Source organism: Cariama cristata, unplaced genomic scaffold (assembly GCF_000690535.1).
Source record: "Cariama cristata isolate BGI_N322 unplaced genomic scaffold, ASM69053v1 scaffold13462, whole genome shotgun sequence".
NCBI lineage: Eukaryota > Metazoa > Chordata > Aves > Cariamiformes > Cariamidae > Cariama > Cariama cristata.
In genome coordinates this window covers 1-24,308 of record NW_009605600.1, presented here as the reverse complement: position 1 = coordinate 24,308, position 24,308 = coordinate 1, and the positions used below count along the sequence as shown (strand labels likewise).

General features: G+C 40.9%; 1 protein-coding gene across 1 annotated transcript in view; it reads left to right on the top strand.

Moving 5' to 3' along the window:
- ME2 (malic enzyme 2, NAD(+)-dependent, mitochondrial) overlaps nucleotides 1-18,932 on the top strand; it is a 24,908-nt gene extending 5,976 nt beyond the window's left edge. Inside the window, exons 2-15 of the mRNA XM_009696035.1 lie at nucleotides 4,859-4,992; nucleotides 6,407-6,556; nucleotides 8,448-8,523; nucleotides 9,289-9,450; nucleotides 9,979-10,082; nucleotides 10,425-10,534; nucleotides 10,644-10,741; nucleotides 11,675-11,788; nucleotides 11,881-11,995; nucleotides 13,161-13,303; nucleotides 16,728-16,830; nucleotides 17,459-17,529; nucleotides 18,302-18,400; nucleotides 18,783-18,932. Coding sequence (XP_009694337.1) covers nucleotides 4,859-4,992; nucleotides 6,407-6,556; nucleotides 8,448-8,523; nucleotides 9,289-9,450; nucleotides 9,979-10,082; nucleotides 10,425-10,534; nucleotides 10,644-10,741; nucleotides 11,675-11,788; nucleotides 11,881-11,995; nucleotides 13,161-13,303; nucleotides 16,728-16,830; nucleotides 17,459-17,529; nucleotides 18,302-18,400; nucleotides 18,783-18,932 — 1,629 coding nt within the window. The remainder of the gene's footprint in view (nucleotides 1-4,858; nucleotides 4,993-6,406; nucleotides 6,557-8,447; nucleotides 8,524-9,288; nucleotides 9,451-9,978; nucleotides 10,083-10,424; nucleotides 10,535-10,643; nucleotides 10,742-11,674; nucleotides 11,789-11,880; nucleotides 11,996-13,160; nucleotides 13,304-16,727; nucleotides 16,831-17,458; nucleotides 17,530-18,301; nucleotides 18,401-18,782) is intronic.
- Nucleotides 18,933-24,308: the final 5,376 nt, after the last annotated feature.

The following is a 24,308-nucleotide window of genomic DNA, read 5'->3' as shown; positions in this document are numbered from 1 at the left end:
GGGAGTAGATTGCTGTGCTGTATCAGCCATACCCTCCAGTATATATACTGTGCTGTTTCTGGAAGAATAAAGATAGGAAATTGTGTTTAAGAAATGAAGGAGGAAAGAAATCAAAGGCAATGTCCATATTCTACACTGTTCTCATAAATGCAGAGAAACTTTGAATCTATGGTTGAGATAGCAAATACACCTTTGATTCACGTGAGTGAACTTTATTAATTTGGAGTGGAGACGTGTTGTGCCATAGCGAACTTGGCGATTTAGCAAAAGGAAGCAGAGTTAAGCAGCAGCCCACAATCCAATGTAAAATCTACTTTATTTTAACAATGTTTATGATTCTACTTCAACGCCTATGATACACTGCTGAATGTGTTACAACAATGATTAGAAGTTACATGAAAACCATTTGATTAAGACTTCCCTGTGAAGTAGGCTAACTCGTTTTCCAAACTGTCTGGATATATTCTACATTTACATCTTTATCAGAGGCTTTGAATGGGTTATTTGTTATAAACTGTACAGGTTTTCAGAATACTTGAGAGTATTCATGGTATCAGGTAAAAGTATCCCCTCCTAGATATATGCCTGCAACTCTTTGCAGCTGGGGAAAAATTATCATCTTTAGTACTTCTCTGCTTAAAAATCTCTCAGTGTTAATTACTCAGTGGTGCTATAAAAATCATGCTTGCAGGATTCAGGTCTCCTGTTCACCTTCATGCAAAGTAGGCAACTAGAATTTTTTATATGCAGGTATTTATAGCGCCACTGGCTTTGTGTAGTGGAGCCCAGTTGTTAGGGCCAAAGTGAGGTCCCAGTGCCAGATAATTTGTGGATTAAAAGCACAGTACGTGGTGATTCAATGTGAGCTTGTCTTAACTAAAAAACTGTCAACATTTCATTTTACTTGCCCCCTCCCGGCCCGAAAGAACATTGGTTTTGTTGCCATAAATTTGTCCATGTGTATGTATCAATTCATTTGTGGTCTTTTGAAGCGCGCTGGGTTTTCTCCTAAATGCTCTCCCTGCTTTGTCTGTACTATCTTAGAAAGGACACCTGTTTTTTCTGAGCTGTAAAGAGGATTAAGGAAACTAATCCAAGTGAAAGTCGGTGCATAATACTCAGAGAAAGGACACCTAGCACCGTGGGTCAAAGGAAACCAAAAAATGATCCCTGTGACTTGAATCCAACTATTACAGTATTTAGGCATTTAATCCCAGTGGAAACCAGAAGGAATCTGGCCCTTAAGTAGGTGCGGGGATCTGAAGTGCCTTTGAGAACATCAGTCCCACTGCTGTGAATTGCTGAGTGCCTCCTGATTCACTGGGACCCGATCCCTGGGGCTTTATAAAATGAGGAAAAAGGCTAGGAAATTTGTAATACTGCAGCTCCTAGGCACACTGGTTTAAGGAAAATCTACATCCTGCGAGGTGCTGTATGGGGAATGAACCGCAATCCCAAATCCAAACCAAGAGGCAGCTGATGGTCATGGACAAAATAATAACAGGGAATACAGCAAGTGTTGGAAGGGCTCTCGGTTTTTTATAGTGCTGCTCTGGACTAAACTTCTTCGGTTCTAGTTGAAACGAGGATTACATTTCTGGATGGAGACTGATGACATTCAGATTCTTGAGTTAGGCCTGGGCAGAAATTAAAGCATCTCTTAATGTGGTAACATGTAATTGTCACGTAAATAAACAGCTGGAAGTACTTAGTACCACTTAAAAAGTCATTGTGTTTAATGTTATTGTAATTCCAGATACACTGAAAATCCAGGTTGCCTATAGACTGGAAAAAGCATGAATAAACCGAATGAAGATGGGTAGCTGCTGTTCTGCTTAGTACTGACCTCAGGGCTCGTCTGATATTATTAAGGACCCAGGTAGTTTCAGGTCACTGGTTTCACTATACAAGCAAATTAAGGAAAAGCCACGTCCTAGCATCACGCTAATAGTGGAAATGAGAAATTAGATAGACTTTCTTTTTCAGGGACTTGAGAGTTTCTGATGAGGAGGACGTAGGTTTTGCTAGTGAGAGATTTCAGCGAGTTTCTGGCCTTTGACATACCTTAAACTAATGGCTTTACTGACCAGTATTTATGTATCTTCTGAAAAGAGACTAAGCTTTTTTTTTTTTTCCCTTCATATCGTAAATCTTTTGGCATCATTCTTGGTTTTGTAATGCCTGAAGTAACAGTCAAAATATTACAGATGTTTGCCAGCTGTACTCAGCTTTGTGTCCTTACTCACTTGCACTGCAAGTACAGTTTGTGTTGAGAAATGGTTGTTTTAAAAAGGCATAAACCGCTGATGGTAAGAAATGAATGGGCAGTTAAAGAAAAGGGAAAGATAGCTGAGATGTGTGTTTGCATGGTTTGCTTCCATACATCTTTGGAAGATGCTTTTACATTCCCAGGGAATCTTTCAGTATTTCTTGTGAAGTACGCAGAAGGGAAACCAAAGTAGATCCTTTGCAACGTAGGAAAAAAAAAATAAATATGGCATTCAGTGTGTGTTCCTTGTGTTTTGTTTTTTTTTTCTCATGCCGATGCTGCTTACGTGGTTGTGTTCTCAGTGGAAATCTTGGGTTATTCAAGTCGGTTTTCAGAAAAAAATTATCACGTGGCTAAAGCACCTGTTACACCCAGCAAAAGACCAGCAGCAAGGGTAAAAAGTTCAGGAATAAGCCGTCCTCTGAAATTTATTTACAGGCGATATTGGAAGAATACTTGAGAAGAGCAATTACGCGAGGAAAGAAAATAATGGTTTGTGAATGACGGATGGTAGAAAAAGTTCAATATTTAACGTCAAATCTATTACGTGGAAGGTTGGCAGAAATACAAAACATTGATCTAGTTTAGGGTTAAATACAGTTTTCTGCAAGAAAGTGTTTGCAAGTGTTTTTTGCGAAACACTGAAGTTTTTTGGTTTTGTTCTTTTTTTCTTGCTTCTAACTCTTCAAATATTTTATTACTTTAGAACATAGTATAGAATTAGTACAGAAAAGCAGGTGGAGTGCTTAAATCAGTGTAGGCAAAACAACTGATATTAAGTGTGATTTAAATAAGCAAAGAGAAAAATTATGTAAAAATATTAATTACTTTAAGTATGTTTTTTCCTAAGGAGTAGTTATACTGGTTATAAACCATTCAAGTGTGCTGAATTGCACTAAGTATAGACTCTAAATGAGAGATTTTTTGTTAATGGGCGTGCTTTCTACAAATACCTGTGAAAGTCTATTCAAACATAAGCAGAGGTGAAAATACATATATTCTCATCTGAATTTATGCCTTTTATTCTAAAATGGGGAAATACTAATTTTTTTCTTGTGCTTTTTCTGATTGCAAGAGGAATTTGGGGTGTAATTACAAGGCATAAAAGAAACCTTAGAAAGCTTTTTTTTTTTTAAACCTTTTTTTTTAACTTGGCAGTAAGAATCTGCTTCCAGCATGGGGAAATTTGAGAAAATGCGCTCTTGTTTTTTAATCTAGCTGCTTTAGTAAACAAAGGAAGTGTTGTTTGTGAGCAGAACTGATGTTTCTTGTTTCCATCTCTTCCAAAACATTGCAACTAGCAGACCTTTCCCTTTCAGATTCTGTTTTTTGCTCACAGATTGATGCACAGCAAAGGCTTTCCTGGGTTTTCAGCTCCTGCGTTCGCAAATACTGATTTAATCATTCCCTGAACAGACCCAGTTGGATAAACTGAAATAAGGAAAGTTCCTCATTGCTCTTTTGGAAGTGGCGTACTTAAAGTGGGCTCAGTTGTTTGAAAATGGGGTCAGCACTCTGAGACAGGTTGGCTCTGAATCCAGACTCGGATCAGTTAACGCTTTGCGAAGTTACACCTAGGAGGTAACTAGGAGTTAACTGCCCCGTGAAGATGCCTGTCAGTCTCCACTAGCAGGTAGCTCACAGCAGGCTGTTACGTGTAGTAAGCGAAGAGCCGGTTTTATTGAATGTTACTGTTAAATAACTCAAATTAGTATTTAAATAACAATTAATTTAACTCTTAGCCACCTCGCAGCAGAGAACTGCCCCGTGAAGATGCCTGTCAGTCTCCACTAGCAGGTAGCTCACAGCAGGCTGTTACGTGTAGTAAGCGAAGAGCCGGTTTTATTGAATGTTACTGTTAAATAACTCAAATTAGTATTTAAATAACAATTTAACTCTTAGCCACCTTGCAGCAGAGAAGAATGGAAATGGTGGGATGGATGTTTTTGTGCTTCAACTCTTCTGAAACTTAATTTGTTACAAATGAGGCTTTTTGGTAGTAGACAACTGCGGTTGAAGACAAATAGATTAGTTCTAGCCCTCAGTAAAAATGAAGGCTTTGGGTTGAATTGTGATCTCAATAGAAGCATTAGGGCAATTCAGTAACTTTGGGATCTGGCTGGGTTACGGAAAGTATGTAGAAAAAAGCAGTAAATGGAGCAATTCAGATAAACCTCTGCGGACTAAATGTTACCGTCTGTGATTGTAAGGACCAGACTGGGTGACCCACGTGTTCTTGGTCAACCTTACGTTCCTATAAAACAATTCAGGCAGCAGCTGTTACTATTTTACTTTTAAACCTTAGCTTGTCTGCAGTGGGATCTCTTGGTCGTTCTCCAGTTTCACAGAGGAAAATGAAATCTGGCAAAGGGCGTGAGGTCTCGGAGATGTGGGAAAGTTGTGGTCAAAAGGGATACACACAAAGGATGAGGGGAATCCCAGAAGAGGCAAATATATCCAAACCCAGCCTGCTGTGGCACATGAGAAAAGGATGCGGTGGATAGTTCAGAAATGGCAAATAGAAAGACATGATAAACAGAAATGCTAGAGGAAGAACTGCTAATTATTTCTCACCTCTCTTGTTTTCAGGGTATGGCCTTTACATTACATGAACGACAGATGCTTGGGTTGCAAGGACTTCTACCTCCTAAAATAGAGACACAAGACATTCAAGCCTTACGCTTCCATAAGAATTTGGCAAAAATGACTGACCCCTTGGAAAAGTAAGCACTCCTCTGGCCTTGTTTTGTCATGCAAGTACATGGAAATTGCTGTAAAATATTGCCTGGGGATAATCAAACAAGGTTTCTGTGCCTCCACTGGGTTTTTCAGATGTTGGATGTTATTTTCACTTTTGCGCAGAAAACTGTTTTCATCAGTCACGCATTCATCGTGTGGCTAAATGAGGTTGGGGAGCTTTTCTCTTATATTCCATAGTCATAAGCTAAATAAAAAAAAAGGAATATGCACAAATTAGCCAGTAACAAAGCTGCAAACCTTTGTGCGATATGTAAAATGTATTTCTGTAATATGTAAGATTTGGGTGGCAGGTTGCTAGAGCACAGAACTATTGGCGAGGAGGAGGGAGCAGCTAATGCATGCTAGAAAAATATGTGAGAATGAAGATATATTAAGGGTTTGATAATTAGGTATGAAAAACAATGTTTATCATATACAGTAGTTACTGCTAGAAAGGAATTACAGGGTTAGAATTTTGAGTCTCATAATGTGTAATTTTTTTAATCAATCTTGTTTTTTTGTTTACAAAAATCCACTGGTTTGGTGAAAAAAAGTGAAGAATTTTTATTTGGTGTTTTTTTTTTTTCAGAATGGCATGTTTTTAGCATCCTGTTACTGTTTTCATGTAAGCCTATGTATATTTGCATGTAAAAATATGCAGTCTCCTAAAGGCAAGAGGAGCACTGGAATGATTAGAGGCTTACTGGACCACATCAAAACTCTTTTGTTCTCATGAAAAATGAAAGATGACTTTTAAATCCACATCATGTCACTTGCTGATCTGAAACAGTCATGCCATCTGTATTGGCAAAGTGCCCGGTTGCTGTAGCCTAAGACGAATCGCTAATTCATTATCTTTGTGTTGTTGGGTCAGCAAGACTGATCATGAATCGATGCACGGCAGATGGCTAGGTAAATTTGCAAAATGCAGGTTTAATGTGCACACCTAGGTAAGTCCTTCAAAATGAACTTCTTGTTAGGAGTTAAGTTGTTTTACAGCTGTGTTAATGTTAGGATTAACAAGACCTTACTGTCAGGACCTTACTTTTTTTTTGGATGAAAAATTCTTTCACTGATAATTTTTTTTTTTAACAGTAATGAGACTCCCAGCTGCATCCTGTAATAAATCCATGGGTTATCTCTTATCACAATGCATGTTTGCTCATTAACTTGTTAGCATGCATGGTATGTCATACCCAGTAGTTTTATTTCAGCTTTTTAGTACTGCTACTCTCTCTTTTCCAATTTTTGCTTAGTGCTCAAAGCCCGACTTGAGTGGAACCAGGAATTTCATGAAGAAACAATATGAAGCAAGTTTGGGTTTTGCTTTGACATTTTTAAATAAGCATAAATGTGAAACAATAAGTGGGTTTTTTTTCCCCTTTTGCTTATTTTCAGGTATATCTACATAATGGGAATCCAAGAGAGAAATGAAAAATTATTCTATAGGGTATTACAAGATGATATTGAGCGGTTAATGCCAATTGTATACACACCAACAGTAGGCCTTGCCTGCTCCCAGTATGGACACATCTTCAGGAGACCGAAGTAAGAACCATAGATATATATTGCTGCTACTTTTATTATCATTTTCTCTGTATGCTTGCCTGAGGTTTGGAAATGTTTTACTTAATTTTCATTTGGATTCAGCTACACAAGACTTGTGCCAATTCAGGGCAGTAAAAGTTCATTAAATAATATCTCAAGACCCAGTTTATATTGGAAAACAGAACATTTGAAAACAGAAGCAGTAATGTGTCGCATAAATACCACAAGTGCAGAGCTTCGGCCCCATTTCCAGCTTTTCCTAGGTGCCGTACAGCTCTTGAATTCCGAGGAGAGTGCTGTGGCTTTCTCCAGCTCTCAAAGTCACATCTGTGAGTCTGAGGATCTGTATCAGGACAGAGCATTCGGAGGAAAGTGTAGATTGAAAGGGATTTCTGGAGGTCATCCGGTCTCACCCTCTGTTCAGGAGAGGTAACTTCAGGCAGATTCATTAAATCTAGCCCCCTGTGCAACCCTGCACAGAGGCAGAAACACGAGCGCGCACACACGTGTACAGCAGATTTGCTGGAGGAAGCTCAGGCCAACGGCGGCTCTGGCAGAATCAAAGCCATGACCAACATGTTTCTGCTGGTGGCAAAGGATCCCTGTGCTGGAGAGATTCTCCTGATGCTCTGCAGAGCAGCACAGCGTGACATCTTGGGTACAGGAGCAGAGGCCAGCGAGCAGCGTGTGAGGAGAGATGTCGGTAAAGCAGGAAGGGGGAGGCTTGACTCATGGTAGCTCAGCGGACTCCGTTGGGCGCAGATAGTCCCCGTATTAAAGCTGTGCTACTAGGAGTCAGCTTTCAGTTATTCAGACACAGTAAATACGCTTGGCTGGGAGCTGGTTTGGCTTCAGCAGTGACTTCAAAACAACCATTCCGGTTATTAGCTCTGTGTTGAGGAAACCAGTTCAGACTGGCTCATTTCCATGATACTGCAATTCAAAGTGTAGTGCTAGAGCCCTCTTCGCTCGAGGGCTTTAGTGCTGTGTGGAGGAAGGGCTAATCCTTCACTGCCATGGGCACTGGGCTGTGTAGCGTGGCTGCTGTGATAAAGACGGTAAGAAACTCATGGTTTTGCTCCTGATCTGGGGCAGGGGATGTGAAAGATGTACTTAGTTCTCACATACTTCCTTTCCTCTTCCACGGTATTATAGACTAGTTTGAAAACTGTCCCCCTCTGGAAGTTGTCTGTACAAGAAACGGCAGCATGGATTGGAAGTCACGATATGCCCCTTTCTTTCCAAGAACCAGCGCTTTCCAAGTGTTGGTAATTTATCTGTTACCACTTCTGCTGAGCCTTTTGTGCCCCCTTTCCTCCTAACAACAGAGGGCTTGCTCAAGCAGAAGAAATATAGACACTTCACTTCTGCTCCTTTCTGCTCCTTTGCCTCCCCTCCCATGTTCCCATGGAGGAGCACTCAGCAGCGGGAAGGACTGATCTCCTCCTGGTCTTGGAGAAGACCCTGTCTTTCCTTTCTTTTACCTCCTCTCGCCTTGTGTAATGTCCTGAATGGAGATTCAATAAGGTGAAGCCAGGCTTAGGATCACATTCCTTTCTCATATCCTTACAGGAGAGCATAGATCCTGTCATGTCCGATGCTAACACCAGAGGTGCTTTGCCCTTGCAGAGTATTAAAGGTGAATATCTGTAGTAGTATAAAACCCAGGTAGCATCATGAAAAGTGTTTTCTCTGTGTTCCTATTTTAGAGCGTCAAAGCAGCCAAATAAACTTGTGTGTTAGAAGTTGTCCTTTGAGTGATTTATGTCAGTAATTGTAGTGCTTTCAATTTTAAGAAAATTATACAGTTTGACATTTAGTTTTACAAAGCAAGGTGAAATTTCTAATTGTCACCTATAAAATATTTCTGCCTTGTTTTTTTTTTTTTCAGAGGATTATTTATTTCCATCTCAGACAGAGGCCATATAAGGTCAATTGTGAACAACTGGCCAGAGAACGACGTTAAGGTACTACCACTGTATAATTTTTGTTCTACTTGTTATTTAATCTCAGTTGAGCTTCTTAAGATTTGTTAGTATTTGATGGAAGTGTAAATACTAAGTAATGCATCCTTGGCTGTTGGACGATGATGACAAAATACAGCTAACAAAGATAACGCGTATCTTGAGGAGCAGTGTTTTATCCTAAATATGAGGTTTATGGTTTGAGTAAGCAGTGATGATGAGAACTAGGCTTGCCAAACTTTTTATTTTGCCTCATTATTCCACCTTTTGAGGAGGTGTTGGGGGATGCATCTCTGGGTCTCACTTATTGTGTTACATAGCAGTAGGAGAGGTGATCTTGTCCTCAAATGAGGACACAGAAGTGGTAGTTGGGATGCCCAGATTTTGCGATGAAATCCTGTATGACCCAGTTGGGTCGAGAACCGCAGGGGAGATGAGGTGAATGATACTTACACAAACTTTTTCATGTCTGGATTTACAAGTGGAAATCATAAACCCAGTTTACAAGCTGCAGATCCACAGGGCAGCTTGGATCTTTCCCACTTAGCCTTCAAGGATTGGGACAGTGGATTTCAGCAAAGAAAAAGGAGCAGAGCAGATTCTAACATTAAGCGTTATTGCTTCAAGTAAAGTATTCCTTGTAATCTGTTCTTTGTTTGACTATGCAAACATACCTGATTTTTTGCCTGGAAAAAACCACAACTGGTATCGCTCTAAAATTTATAAATTTCAGTGATCATCTATAATTGCACCTTCCTTTGTTTTCAGGCTGTTGTTGTCACTGATGGAGAAAGAATATTGGGTCTTGGAGACCTGGGCGTGTATGGGATGGGAATTCCAGTAGGAAAACTGTGTTTGTATACAGCCTGCGCAGGAATACACCCAGATAAATGCTTGCCTGTGTGCATTGATGTTGGAACTGATAATACAGTGAGTTTGACTGAACTTTGCTTGCTGTACATTATCCCTATGGAAAGTATTTATTTAAGAGCATACGGTACTATAAGAGAAGATTTTTATCTGAGCACTTTTATTTAAGATAAAACCAAATATTTTATGTAAGGGTAAATGATTTGGAATTCACTATGCAGTTACATATCAGTGATTGAAAAACAGCAGTTAATTTGTCAGTGAAATGGTGCATTTGGAAGTAATTTGAATGCTGGAACGCTGCAAAATAGACAGTCAGGTTGACCTGACTTTAAGAAGCTGGAAATGTGAATCAGATTTATTAAAGCAGTTTATTGTTCACAGTATTGATTTGTTCCACTTTAAAAGCAGCCATCACCAACCTCAAGTGCCAGCTGAAATTACTGAACATTGATACAGACTGGAGGCAGTTACAGTGGCTATATAAATGCAGTATCTTTGGTCTGAAATGTGCTACTGTGAACTCTGGAAAGTGTATATTGAGGAAGTGATTCATCCTGCTGCTGTCTTTGATTTATTCTTTTTCAGATGCTCTTAAAAGATCCATTTTATATGGGCCTGTACCAAAAAAGGGATCGCTCACAGGTCTATGATGACCTAATTGATGAATTTATGGAAGCCATTACAGACAGGTACGACACTGAATATTCTGCACGGAAGTATGGCCAAAACTGCTGGCAAACCCCCCACCTAACACCCTGTCCTTGAAACAGTCATTTAAGGAATAAGGATAGGACTGGGAGTCAAGAGATATGGCTGTATTTCTGTTTCTGCAGTGATTTTCTCTGTGACCTGGAACATGCTGCTTGTAGTTATCTGTTAAATATGATACAATGGAGACGGAACTGTTTTAAGCAGTGAAAGGCCTGAGGACATCCTCTTTCCAAAGATAATTGATTACGTGCAGGATTTGTTTTAAAAGGATTGCATTTCTTTATGCATCTAGTGATAGGAATATTTGCCGTGTTCTGTAGGTATGGCCAGAACACACTTATCCAATTTGAAGACTTTGGAAACCACAACGCTTTTCGGTTTTTGAGAAAATACAGAGAGAAATATTGTACCTTCAATGACGATATTCAAGGTATACCCTTTGTTTATGTCACTTCATGTATATATATAAACTTTGCCTAAAACCATAATCTGCCCTATAGATCTCTTCAGCTCACCTTAGTTTTGTACTGTTTTTACAGGGACAGCTTCAGTGGCCTTGGCAGGACTACTGGCAGCACAGAAAGCCACTGGTAAACCACTTGCAGAGCAGAAAGTGCTGTTCCTTGGAGCGGGAGAGGTGAGATGTCTTAAGGGCTCTAGAGCAACGAGATTTAACTATATTTTCTGGTGTTTAACATTTGCAAGGACTCAAGTTTTTCACTTTCTTACATGGACTTAAAAAAAAGCATGAGGGAGTTGGGTGTAGTTGAAAGGGAATTTACCATAAAATTATGATTTAGTAAGAAAGAGGGTAAGAACATCTTGTTAATTTTTATAGCGTTGGAGAGAAGTACACAGTGGTTTTCTTAGCAAGTTAAATCTGTGGCTGTTTGCAGCAGGCACCAGTTACATTACTGGGGCAGCAGTGTCAGGACTAGCACCGTGCTTCTTGGTATATCAGCAAAATTGCTTCTGTCCTGCTGACAAAATAACTTCATTAGCTGAAAATTTCCCCAGCTGGGGAAGGTCCTGATTGCAGTAATTGGCCACTGTTGTGTTGTTGCCTGAGCACCGAGCCCTGCTCCGCACTTCCCTCTACCTTACTTCTCCTGCCAGACTTAGCAGCATGTGCAGAGAGCCAAGAGAAGGGATGTGGAGGGGCAGCACTGCCAGCATCTACTTTCAGCCCTCTGTCTGCAAGGCCTTTATCACTGGCGGCAGGAGCAGAGAGAGGTTTGGAAAGCACTCTGGCACAAAACACTACGCTGTGGTTTCTTAACAGGAGGGCTGCGGCACTAACTTGTTCTTATTGTCTGGTTGGGCTGCTTTATAGTGGCTGCTGAACTGGTACAGGCGGGGGGGCACAGTACCCAGAAGAGCTGCCTCTCTCTTTTGGTTGAAGATGTGACGCTGTAGATCCCAGGAATCTGGCCCCATCTAGGCAAACATTGCTTGTGTTTCAAAGCTGACTTACTAAATGATTTTTGTGGGGATCTTGAACAGGGTGGTGTTTGTGATGACAGATCTCTTTTGTGACTTGTTACAAATCAAAGTCCTTTTAATCCGCAAGGCCGCCCTGGGAATTGCAAATCTCATTGTTATGGCTATGATGGAAAGCGGTGTTTCTGCTGAGGAAGCCTACAAGAGAATATGGATGTTTGACAAATATGGTTTACTGATTCAGGTAAGGGTGCACCATGCCTTGAAATACCACAATACGGATGGCCAGTGCTTTCTGTGTCCTTCTCACAAAAACAATCCACTTTTTATCTATAGGGCCGAGAACAAAAGGTAGATTCCAATCAAGAACCATTTACGCATCAGGCGCCAGAGCAGATACCAAAGACATTTGTAGAGGCAGTGAATGTACTTCGGCCTTCAGCTATCATTGGTAAGGAAGGTTATTTTTGTTTCTGTGTTTCCATCATTTGGTTATTTGCTGCATTTAATTTGCTAACGTGGCTCCAGGGAGGTTGGTGACAGCGATCTGCATTTCTGCTAGTGTAAATAAGATGAAAATATGAGGTCAATTTTCTGCTTGAAATACACTGAGCTGCAGGTTAGCTCTCAGTGCATCCTTCATTGAAGCTGTGGTGCTGCTTCTGCATCTTGTGTCCTCGTTAACTGCTTCCTCTAGTCCTTGTCCAGCTGGTGTCAGACCTTTCTTGGAAAACTCTGAGCATGTTCTCGGGGACTGCATGGCCACAGTGAACTGAAACCGTAATGAAGAGCACTAAGAGTCAGGAAGACAAAAATACAGCCTTTTTCCCTAACACATTCCCTGCACCGGGAGCAAGGGAGACGGCAGTCACAAACACCGCATTTTCTGCTTCACAGGAGTTCCCTAACTTGAGGAATTTATTTTTTTTTCTCACCTTCCTTCCCCTAGTCAGCTTCTCTGGCCAGAATCTGCTAGCAGCATGGCTTGAAGGAGCTCTTTTATACTGCAGATCACCAATACCTGTTAGGTCACCGACATATGTAGGTATTGATTTGTAACTGTGGCTGTCTGCAGAGGTCAGATGGGATTACAGGTATTTCCTGGTACAACTCTGCAATTTCCTTTGCACATGATTTATTTGGAAAAGAAAAGGTTTTTTGACTGAGCAGCTACCCTGAAGTTTGTAGCCAGTGTCACAAATGTCACAAATGTACACCATTTTTTGTTTGGGTGTGGTCAGAAATCCCAATATCTGGGGAATGTGCATTGCACAGTTAACACCCAGCTAGGATGAATAATCTGTGAAGAACCTGGTGTTCCCACTTGCTTATCTAGGGCAGCGATAAGTGTTCTTTACACAGATCAATACCAAAAAAAATCATGTAAAATAGGCTTTTGGAACACATTAATTAGATGTTCCTGGGAAAATGAGAATTTTAAGCAGCCACTAAAAGAGCAGTGCCTGGTTTCCATCTCCTGCTACTAGAAAAGCCCGCGATGCTTTGCTCTGAGTGGGAGACTTCAGATGTGACGTGAACTTAATCTACAGTGGCTGTCATCTGCCCTGAGGCAGTCAAGTATCGATTCTATTTTTACGTGTTTCCATTTACTTCAGGAGTTGCAGGAGCTGGGCGGCTCTTCTCTCAGGATGTGATCAAAGCAATGGCCTCTATCAATGAGCGACCCATAATATTTGCACTAAGTAACCCTACAGTGAAAGCTGAATGCACAGCAGAGGAAGCATATACGTTAACAGAGGTATGTCGTATTTAGAAATGTTGACCTATTGGCTCTTCGTGATAGAACTGTTTACTGAGTGTGAGAACTGAAATTATTTTATTAATGGTTGGACTTACTGACATAATAATACAGATCTTTCTTGTCTTCTGGCAAAAGTAAATGGAGGTGATTTTAAAAGACTTGATTTTTAAATAATGACATTTTGCAAAGCTTTAAAATAGCCTAAATTTTGTGATCACTGTTTCACGCACAGTTTCGATTAACTGTTCCCCACCACGCTTTTTAATTATTTTGCGTTTTAAAGAAACATCTTAGGTTAACATTGTAATAGAGACTAAGTGCAACCTTTAAAATGTAGTGACTGAGTGAAGTCTTTAAAGCAGATAGCGTCCATGCATCAATCCAGGAATTCTGCTTTGCACTCAGTCGTTTCTGAGTATGCGCGGGTCAGAAATTGTATCGTTAGCAGTGACCCGTGAAGACTTGTGCTTCCAGTGCAGGAGTCGGTGGTGGCCCTCTGTCCTCGTGTTCCTCCCTCGTAATGTCCGTGTCTCGTACCCTGGCATTACCAAACATTGAAGTGAGTGAATCAAGAATAAACACACCTCGTTCTGCACCGTTACCTTAACGTTATTACACTATGGGCTGCTTGGGGTGGGGGTTGGAGGGTGGCGGTTTGGGGTGATCTTTTTAATAATGCTATCACCGGTGCATCCAAACCTTGGTTTTGCCTTTAACGAACCAAGTCTTTTATCCTTCTGCACAACTTTTTATATAAAACTAATCATCTTTGAAGAGAGCCTGAGGGGAAGGAGGTGAGGGCAAGGGAGCATCAGGCAGACAGAGCGCTAGCTTTAACACTTTGGACTGGCTGGTAATGCCTTGCCTTTACATTGTAGATTCCAGCACTGTGATCTCTGCCCTGTCCACAGGGCCTGCCTGCAGACTTCAGGGGTGGGGCTCATGAAAAGACTTTTTTTTCTTTCCTCTCCTCTCCTCTCCTCCCCTCCCTCTCCCCTCTCCTCCAGTCCCGTGTGTGAAAACAAATGAGTAGAGATCTTTCCTTGTTTCTTGATGCAGAGCTATGAACCTCCTTCCTTCCACGGTTGGCGTGGCTCAGTTTCCAGCATTACAACCTCAGCGGTGTTCACTTCACACCGGGAAGGGTAGAACTCCATCGTCTCCAGTTGGCACCCAGATTCCGTGTGACTGGGCCCGTCAGCTCGGAGGGAACTCTTGGTACAGAGATTTGCAGGTCCAGAGTGAGCCCTAGGCAGGAATAGCGGCTTCTGGACAAAATCTAGACCTTATCTTTTAATGGTAAATGAGAACGCTTTTAAATGAAGATGGTTTAATATCTCTCAGGTATCTTGCATTAGCCAGAATAGTGAGTTGGGCAGTGTTTCAGCATATAAAATTAAATTCTAATATATTGGCTAGAAAGTAAACAAGAGTTAGTTATTACAGCCAAACCTTTAGCTGGTATAAATAAATGTAAAAACTACTGGCATCTCTGATGGCTGAAGGAGGCCAGCAGCACTATTAGAGGGAGAATCAGCTTAATTTTTGCTTGCACTTTTTATAGAATATCCACAGAGCAATAGATGTTTTAAGGTAAGAGGCTCACTTGTTCCCCATGGCTGTGTGTTGAGTCCCGAGGAGCTGGACCTCAGAGTCGTTGCTATCAGATGCAGAAGCAAGATAGTGCTGGTTAGATTCAGGTGTGGTAACATGTTTTCACTGAAGTAGCTGTGTGAGCATAGTGCTATTTAAACAGTTTGTGCCAAACGGAGAGAGGATCTTTGGGGTTTTTTCGTGTATTGGATCCATATACCTTTTATTCCTGATTTTCCATAAGTTATTATTTATAGACATGGGTTATTTGGACAATTAAATATTACTGGTCAGTAAATGAATGGGTGTCATTTTGTTCCAGTCCTTATTAATACATTTTGTAATGTTTCTGGCTCTTCAGGCTTTTCTCCGTATCTAATGTTTGTTTTCATAATGTTCTTTAGTTCTCCGAAATGTACCCCGTTTACCCATAGTTTGCCCTTCAAAATGTATAATATTTTTCCCTCTAAGATACACTAATTACCTAGAAAATCCTCGCTGACTTTACTTTGTTGTTTAACTAAGTTTGTCAAGCAATTAAGGATCAGAGCTGTCAGCCCCATGTGTCTCCTGGCCTCAGGAATAGCTTAATCCTGGCTGGTGTGAAATCTTGTGCTAAACAAGGAGGTCAGTAAGGAAAAGAAGATACCATCATTAACCTTTTCTTCCTTATTCTTCTTCTCCTAGATGGCACCTGTAAAAGCCTGACAATGTTTTAGTGCCCTCTGCCACTGTGTATTTTGTTGTGTTCTAATTTTCAGTGTCTTTTGGTCCTGTCCTCAAATGCATCCATATGGTTTGCTCCCAACACAAAAAGGCTATTGGCAGGGGTATGCCCTAACATTCAAATGTAGTTCCTGAGTCTTTAGCTTCTTTGGCAATTTGTTCTCAATTTGTGGTCCTGGGCTGCCTTAAATATTTTAAAGTAATGTTATTAAATCTGTTACTCAAAAGAAAATCAAGATTTTTTGCTTACAGGGGTTTTACTGCTTGAGGAAAGGGTCATTTATCTGGAGGGTATATTTCATACTCCAAACTCTGGATTTGTTTTAATATTTTGTGCTGATTAAAATCCTTTTCAAAGGAAGGATAAGCGAACTGCATTATTCACTCCTCTCAGAGCTCTCAGCAATAAAAGTATGATACTGCAGTCCCTCCCTTCACCCTCCTACCCATCAGTAAACAAGTGACCTTTTTGTTCCTGTACTTCTATTTCAGTCTCCTTTGGGAAGTGGCCATTATTCAGCTGTCTTTGTATGCTCGCTACAGCGGTGCGTCCTGGCTTGTGGCCATGGTTCCTGATACACAGTTATGATTATAATAATGGTTAACACGCAAGTAGTTTATTTTGTGTGTGAATAGTTCCTCTAAGTCATTGCTGTCTTAAAGAACAATGAATGATAAATATATTGCTTCCGTTCCTTAGAAAGCTGCATAATTCAATGCACATGCTCGCCTCTCTTGCTTTCCAGATGTTTGCTGCAGAAACATTGCATGTTGTGCAGCTGCAGAAAGATGCAGCTGCTTACTGATTCTTGTCTCTCTTCCAGGCCCTATTGGAAAAAGGTGGGTTTGGTTGTTGTCATTCTGGGACCATAGAAATTGAGTCAGCAAGGGATTTAAATATGTGCTTGAATCCAGTTGTGTTCAGTAGGGCTGTTTGCCTTTTTGCATTTGGCTGTGTGCTCGAGTACCTTCCCGACTCAGTCCTAGAGCTGACTGGGAGCTGCAGGACTCTGATGTCCCTGCATTTCGTAATGACTGTATTGCTCCGTACTGGTGGCTCTTTAGAAGCTGCCTGACTGTGATTATTCCTCCGTTTTAACAGGGCCGTTGCTTGTTTGCCAGTGGCAGTCCCTTCGAGCTGGTGACTCTGAAAGACGGAAGAACCTTCAAACCAGGCCAAGGAAACAATGCTTATATTTTTCCAGGTAAGAAAGAAAATTGTCGTCTTTTAATCTGTACGACTAGGCTATTAGCACCTCCTCTTGGGTTCCCTTACTACACTAGGCACAGGTAGTGAAGCAGCATGAAGAGGTGTTACCAGCATTTAAAGCTGAGAACTCGATCAAAAGAATAAATGAAAGAAAATCAGTTAAGAATGGATGCTAGACATGTGTAGTTACATATGCAATGTGCACACAGTGAGCTCACCCAACTGGATATTTCTAAGAAAATAAGAGTGTTATTAAAGGCTTTGAAAGCTGCTGCATTATGGATTCTTCTGCTTGTTTTTTTGGGGGGAAGGAGGAAATAAGTGTTAATATGCTCCTCTTGAAGTTATGTCTGCACAAGTGAGAGTATAAAAGAAACACTAGGGATATTTCTCTGCCTTCCCCTTTCTCTCCCTTTTTTCCCTGAGCTGCTAAGCTCCAACTCCTTGTCAAAAGCCACCTATTACAATAAATGACTAGCACACATGGTAATAGTTTTGCGAATGTGTGTAGAAAGCTATGGGAAGATTTTTAAAAATAGCCTTCTGTATGACTCGCAGCTTCTCAGCAGCAGGCTGCATATTTTAAAATGTTGTGGCCCTAATTGGCAATAATTTTATTGTAGGCGTGGCTCTCGCTGTGATCCTCAGCAGTGTTCGACATATTAGTGATAAGGTTTTCCTAGAGGCTGCTAAGGTAAGTGTGGAAGCAGAGTAGGCTGTGGCTTCTGACATGATGGTGGATGACATGATGGGCAATTTCTCAAATCTTGCTGTAACTCTATGGTTTCCTGTTGGATTTCTGTTGGTTTTATCCCTCCCCAGTGGGGAAAAAAAAGAATGGATTTTGACCAAACAAAATTGTGAAAAGTATCAGCTTCCGTTGCAATTTTTACTTTTTTTTTTTTTTTTTATCCAGAAATCAAACACCCAAATAGGAAATCTGTCCGTGTGTAAGTTGCCTCCCGGCCTCAGGTCTGGCAGCATGCCTGCCTCCTCTTCCTCCTCCTCCTCCTCCTCCCGCCCCCTGCTCTGGGTTCCACAGTTGACGGAGTGTGGTCAGGGATGCAGGTGGTCCCCAAGCTCCCATCTTCTCCTGCCTTTCCACTCTGGAGCAGGAGCACCTACCACATCAGAGCAGCCAGTGAATCAACCGGCCAAAGACATGGGCAGTCCTGCAGGCATGTTGGGCTCTTGTGACTTCCATGGTTATGGGTAGTTCAGCCTTCAAAAAAAACCAGAAAAAAAAGGATCTTATTTTGCTAAATGCTTACAAACAGAATTTGCTGATACGGGCATAGATTGAAGAGTTGATCTTTGAGAATTTTGAGATTTGACTGCCTTATTCTAGTGCTTTGTGAGCACTCTAGTAGTAAGAACACCGCAACTTGTTTCTCTCGGGTGTTTTAGCATGTTACTGATCCCATTCAGGATGCAGTAAATAGAACTTGTTTGTTTTTCTAACTCAGGCATTGACAGAACAGTTGACCGATGAAGAACTTGCACAAGGAAGACTTTATCCTCCACTGTCTAATATCAGGGAAGTTTCTATTTATATTGCTGTCAAGGTGAGTATGAAGCATAAAAGTGGACTGTACTAAAAGCATTTTATGTGTACATTAACCTGCTGAATTGCAGAGTATGACCCTTGAACCCTAGGTGCTTGGGCACAAAATACCCACTTCTTTGTGCCTTTAGTAAGAGACACTTATAAAAAAATGAAGTTTGTTGGATGCTTTGGTTTGGCAGTGATGGTGGGCCAAAATTACGCTCCTTTGATTTCTGAAATATAAGTTTACAGATCCTGTGGGTAAGGCATTCAGAAATTGTAAAAAGACTTTGGTGTTTGTCCTTATCCCGTTTGTGAGTCCTAGACATATTGCAGGGGAAGCGTGGATGTTCGGTGAATGTAGTAAAAGGCACAAACTGCATGGTGATTTAACTTTTCAGGTTATGGAATTTTTATACGCAAACAACATGGCTTTCCATTACCCTGAGCCTGCAGACAAGAACCGTTACATTCGATCAAAGGTTTGGACCTACGAATATGAATCCTTCATGCCAGATGTGTATGACTGGCCTGAATCTAAGGTTCACTGATGCATCAGAAGATCGCGCTTCTCGGGCAGTATCTTCTACTCTGCAGGGATACCTTTTTCAGACCAATTTGGATCATGATCTTTGAGTCCTGTAATTTATTTTCGCTCGTTATTTTGTCTTTTTTTTTTTTTTTCCCTTCTGCCCCGTTTTTCACTTGACGTGGATTTCTCCCCACTCTCCCAAGTACCTGATAAACTGTATGGATGATGGCATCCGTCACAGGAATGAGAGAGCTCTCCCAAATTAATTTAAATAATGGCATTGCGTTTCTAGCTTAAAGCCGGCACCACACTAAACAATTCCATTAGTGATGTTTTAGCGACGTGCGTTTGATGATGAACTATAGCTCTCTCATCACTGCTGATTTCCAGAATGATTTATTTCTGCTTTTAATAATCAGTCTTCTGATTGCCCTAGTGTTGTCACACTGCGTTATCTGTGACATCACCAAAGAACATTTGTCAAAAAAAAAAATTATCCTTGGAAAGCCTGAAAATCCTATTAATCACTTAATGGCTTTTAAAAACAAAGCTACGCTGTTGCATAATAAATTCTCTCGTGTAAAGGCAGGATCTGAAGTAATTCACAGAAATCTTTTAGAGATTTTACAAGGAGATTTTCTGCAATGGACTCCAAGGTGATGTACCATCGGATTTTTGCTTCATTTGTTAATTTTTTCAAGGTTTAGTTTCTTCTAAGTGAAGTTGTTTTCTCCCTTGCATACCCTTGTTCTCACAAAAAGACCCGTGTGTGATGTTTTCATGCCATCGCTGACTCAAAAACTCCTAAGTGGACTCGCTTGCCACTTCGAACAAACCCCAAGCCAGGCAGCTGATGAAGCTGAGAACAGAAAGTGTTAACAGGCAGCTATTGACACACACATTTACAGAAGTTTGACTGAATGTTGCTTGTGGTCTCAGTCCAGGATATTCAGTTTGAATACAGGGCTCGAAAGACCTAATGCTTAGAAGCTCTAAGCTGATCACTTTGTCTCCCACACTCCATTTACACGTTTAATTTGTCAGGGTTTTTGTGTAAAAACAAAAATGGCGAGTCGAATTTTTTCCTTGCAACGAATAGTACTGCACGTTTGATACAGATACCACAACCTGTGTTCCTTTTCATTTTGTTCCTATCAGGTTTGAGTGCCCTCCATTACTTTGTTATTAGCAGGCAAGGACACGCAGTGATAGTTACAGTCTGTGACTTCTCTAAATCTGGTCTCTGTAACAAGAACAATGGTATGTCAGGAACAAAAATAAATATTACATGCTGTTCCATAGTTTGCTGCATCGAGGCAAAAAAAAGGACAAAAATAAAAATAAATAGATAGATGTAAAAGGGCTATACTGGCAAACTTGAAGCCAGAATCCAAAGAGATAAACTAAAGCTTGCTCAGGATTTACTCATGGCAAGCACCTCTCTCATATCCTCATTTATATTGGAAAATGCAGTCTCCACAGAATAGGCCCAAAATAGAACAGGGAAAAATAGTTTCTGTACCCCCTTAGACATGTTCTCTGTCACTTACTGCCTAGTCTCTGATTTTAAAATTATATTCCTGTATTAGATAAAAAGAACATTAAACTTTGGGAAGGCTTTACCTAAGTGAGGAAAGAAGACTGATTATATAAACCCAGAAACCACTGATGTGGGGAAAAGACTGCATATTTAAACTGTGGTAAAGTGCTGTCCAGTGGGGCTTAAAACGCTACGTTGCCAAGTTGGGCGATGTATGTGGTTTGCAACTTGTATATATAAGTATATGTACAAAAAAGACCAACACACACATATGATGTTTTTACAAAGAATGCTTTTTTTCATCTATTTTTGCTATGCCTGGTTTTTATTGTATTTAAATTTGTGATCTTACTGAAAAGTTATTTATTTAGTGTAAAATTATTTTTACCTTCTGAAAATTCAACTCTAGCTGAAGGCTGTTGTAGTGTGTCAGTGGAGTTCTGCATCGTTGAATTCAAGTATATTGGGAACGCACACTTCCTCACTTCTGCCAACATACTAATTAGGCAGATGAGTAACAAAAATATCCCATGCACTGATCTCGTGTCCTGGCTGAGAATGATCACGGAGGCAGGGCAATCGGTCCGTAAATACGACTCTGTCTTACAAAATAAAGATCTGCACCCATCTCTATTCAGTCTGATTATTTTTTTTCAGGCAAGAAGTGCAGTCATTGTCCATGATCAGTGGGCATCGGTAGTACTCAGGAAAATCTGGCGCTTGGGAAAACAGCGTTACCTGCGTGCAGCAGGAGTCTTGCTTTGGGTAAGAGTGATTTTGGTTCCCAAAGGGAGTTCCCATGCAGGAAATTCGCAGTGGCTGCTGTCGAGCTGAGGGAAGATATTTGTTTTGTGAAGTGCAGTCCTTTCCCTTCCTGGCATGGGTTCTCTTTAAGCAGATGCCGAGAGGGATTGTTCAGAACTGGGTAGCAGTGGGATTTTTCCAACTACAAATGTTCCTGCATAATTTTTCTGGAAATCCCACTGCACAGGTGAGGAAGAAAGAGTCTTCAAACAGTCTTTAACCAACTGAGAGGCTCGAGTTAGAATACAGCACTGCCCTGATGGGGCTGCACATGTGTCAGAGCTGTAGAGAAGGCCTGACTGTCTCTCTCTAACCTGTCCCAGTTACGGCTGCTAAGTGGTACCAGTTAGATTTCATCTCTGCATACGCACTTGTGGACGTTGTTTAATCAGGTTCTGTGGATCATCTATAGCTTGCAATATAGACATGGAGGAATTTTACCTTTAATGTACAGCCATTGTTTTCCATTAGCAACAGGTAACATATCAGCTCACAAAGTTTTAAGTGCATTTCACTCTCTCATCTTTTTCACCTTTTTTTTTTTTTTTTATAAAATACAATGATTCATCTTCAGTTTTGTGTATTCTTTGGATCTAATTAATCTTTGAATTAATTACAACTGCTAATCTTGCCTCTTAGTAAGGAACCACAGTATCCTTTTTCATCTTCTACTTAACCTGGTATTTTCTATTTGCTGGCTTATTCAAAAGCAAATAGATCTTCATCTATACAGAAAGTTCTCTTACGCTGTATGCAAAGGGAAAAGACCTCACCAGGATGCATTTTGTAATGCTACGTAGCGTAAGTTAAGCTTATACTGTTCTTGAAAAAAAATACATCACCTGAAGGATGGATGACTGGTGGTCTAGCTCTTCACACAGCCCTGGTGACTTTTGCCCTCCGACTGGTATAGAAGTCTGTCTGTCTTCTCTCTGTGTGAGGATACTATTTGGATGTATAGAACACTTCTGAGAGGATCAGAAACTCCCACTGAGGTCAGTAGCTCAGTCTTTTCCAGGACTGGTTCAAAATTTGCTTCCTTAAAATCAACAAGAGCAGGACTGAGCCTCTTGGCAGCAATGTATAGAAATGTCTAGGGGAGGAGAAGAAAGGTAGCTAAGGGAGCACAGCCTTTCTTTATAAAATACGTGTGTTCTTGTTCAAACATGTTACAAAGGTTTGTATGTTCCTGAAGCATATGCCCACATGCCAACAACTGACCTGTAGAGGAAGACTATTAAAATGTTGTATCTGATAGATTTTAAAACCCAAATGTTACTCGTCGCCTAAGGTCTTGGTTAGGTTTGTGAACAGTGATGCTTCACGATGTTGTGTTTGTTTTCCAAAGCAACATTTTATGTGCAGATCGGTGTTTAACAGGTTTCCCGTGGTAGGTGCGTGTCTTCTCTGTACTGTTGTTTCCAGCACACTGTTTTGCAAGAGAGGAAAGTAACTCTTTGTCGCAGTCCTGTGGTAGTAACTGCAAAGATAAATGACACACCTTTTAGTTTTTTGTTAGCGGCCCTATGTGGTGACTACTCCTGTAGCAGAGTGGGGATCACTGTTGTACAGCTACAACTGTGAATTTTAGTTCAGCCGACTCTGGGCCTAAGTAAATCCAAGTTGTCTTCTTTCATTTGCTCCGGGTCTTCTTGACTTCAAAGGTGCGGATAAAGGTATCCATGAGACTCTCAGATCGGACTGTAAGACCAGTACAGTTTGGACTCCCGTTCTGTCTCAGCTATAAGCGCTGTTAAGAAAACCACTGTCGTTTTTGGACTCTTTTTAAGATGATGCGTACAGCTATCCCGTTTCATAACAGCCGTACGTAATAGGCAGGGTCTGGTGTTACATTGAATACTGGAGCAAGGAGAAAATCTAGAGCAAAGCTCTAATTGCACCCACTTGACAGCTGAAGTTGAGCAATGTAATTTACTCACCGCTAGCGAAGGGACATCTAATTCTGGATGGATCTACCTTGACCTACCTACCTGCTCCTGAAATACACGTTACCGTGGTATCGGAAAGCCTGCAGATGTTCTGGGTGAACCGTGAGGAAAATTCAGCATGCTTTAGACCTCTGCTTCCTGCCATCGCTTCCCGAATCGCAGCACTTGGTGAGGATGCAGCTTACTCGTGCTTGCTCTGGAGGGAGATGTGCCAACACCTATACCGTACATGGGGAATCTGGTACCTGGTGGCACGGCGGACCACCATGAGCTACAGCTCATGTAAAAAGCGCTCTCACGACTCTCAGTGCAGCAACCCTGAAGTCGGCGCTGGATCGAACTTAACTCTCCGAGTACCTTTGACTTTGACTTACCCATCCTTTAAGTAGTTCCTTTCTAATGGAAATGGAAATAAAAATACTTTTAGGACTACACAAACATAGTAAGATGGCCAGTTTGTCAAGAAATAAAATGTCAAAATAATTTACATTTATTTCTACCGTAAATATATCTACCTTACACAAATAAATGTAAGTCTACTGGAGTGCTTCTGAGAACAGTTCTAGCCTCATCTGTTCGGGGTTGACTTTACCTTGGAGGGTCATTACTCAGCTGAAACTAAAATTGTATTTAAATGTGAACTGTTTGCATTTTTTTTCCTCCTTTATAATGTTGTAACTCTATTGAAATGTGTGTTCTGGTCTTCTATTTTCTTAGTAAAATACATTCCCGTTGCCTAAATTACATCTGATTTTGTTTATTCTGAAAAAAAATAGCACTTGACCTATACAGAATTGGTACGCCATTGCCTAAATCGCCGAAGTTATTTTTTTTTTTCCTTTTGTCCCTTGCAAATGATCAGCGAACAAACCGGTGACTTAGGTTGTAGGTAAAGCAATTACAATTTTACCTCAAAACTGGTTTTCTAGAACATCGGGTTGCTTTACAGCACTTTTAAAGAGGTCTTTTGTAAAGGCACTTGAGGATCTACATCCGTATTTCCATAGATCGCAAAAAGCTGAGTGTGAGGGCGGCTTGGGCCGTCCCCTGGGAGAGCACTGCCCCGTCCACCCGCCCTGGCCCTGGCCCTGGCCCTGGCCCT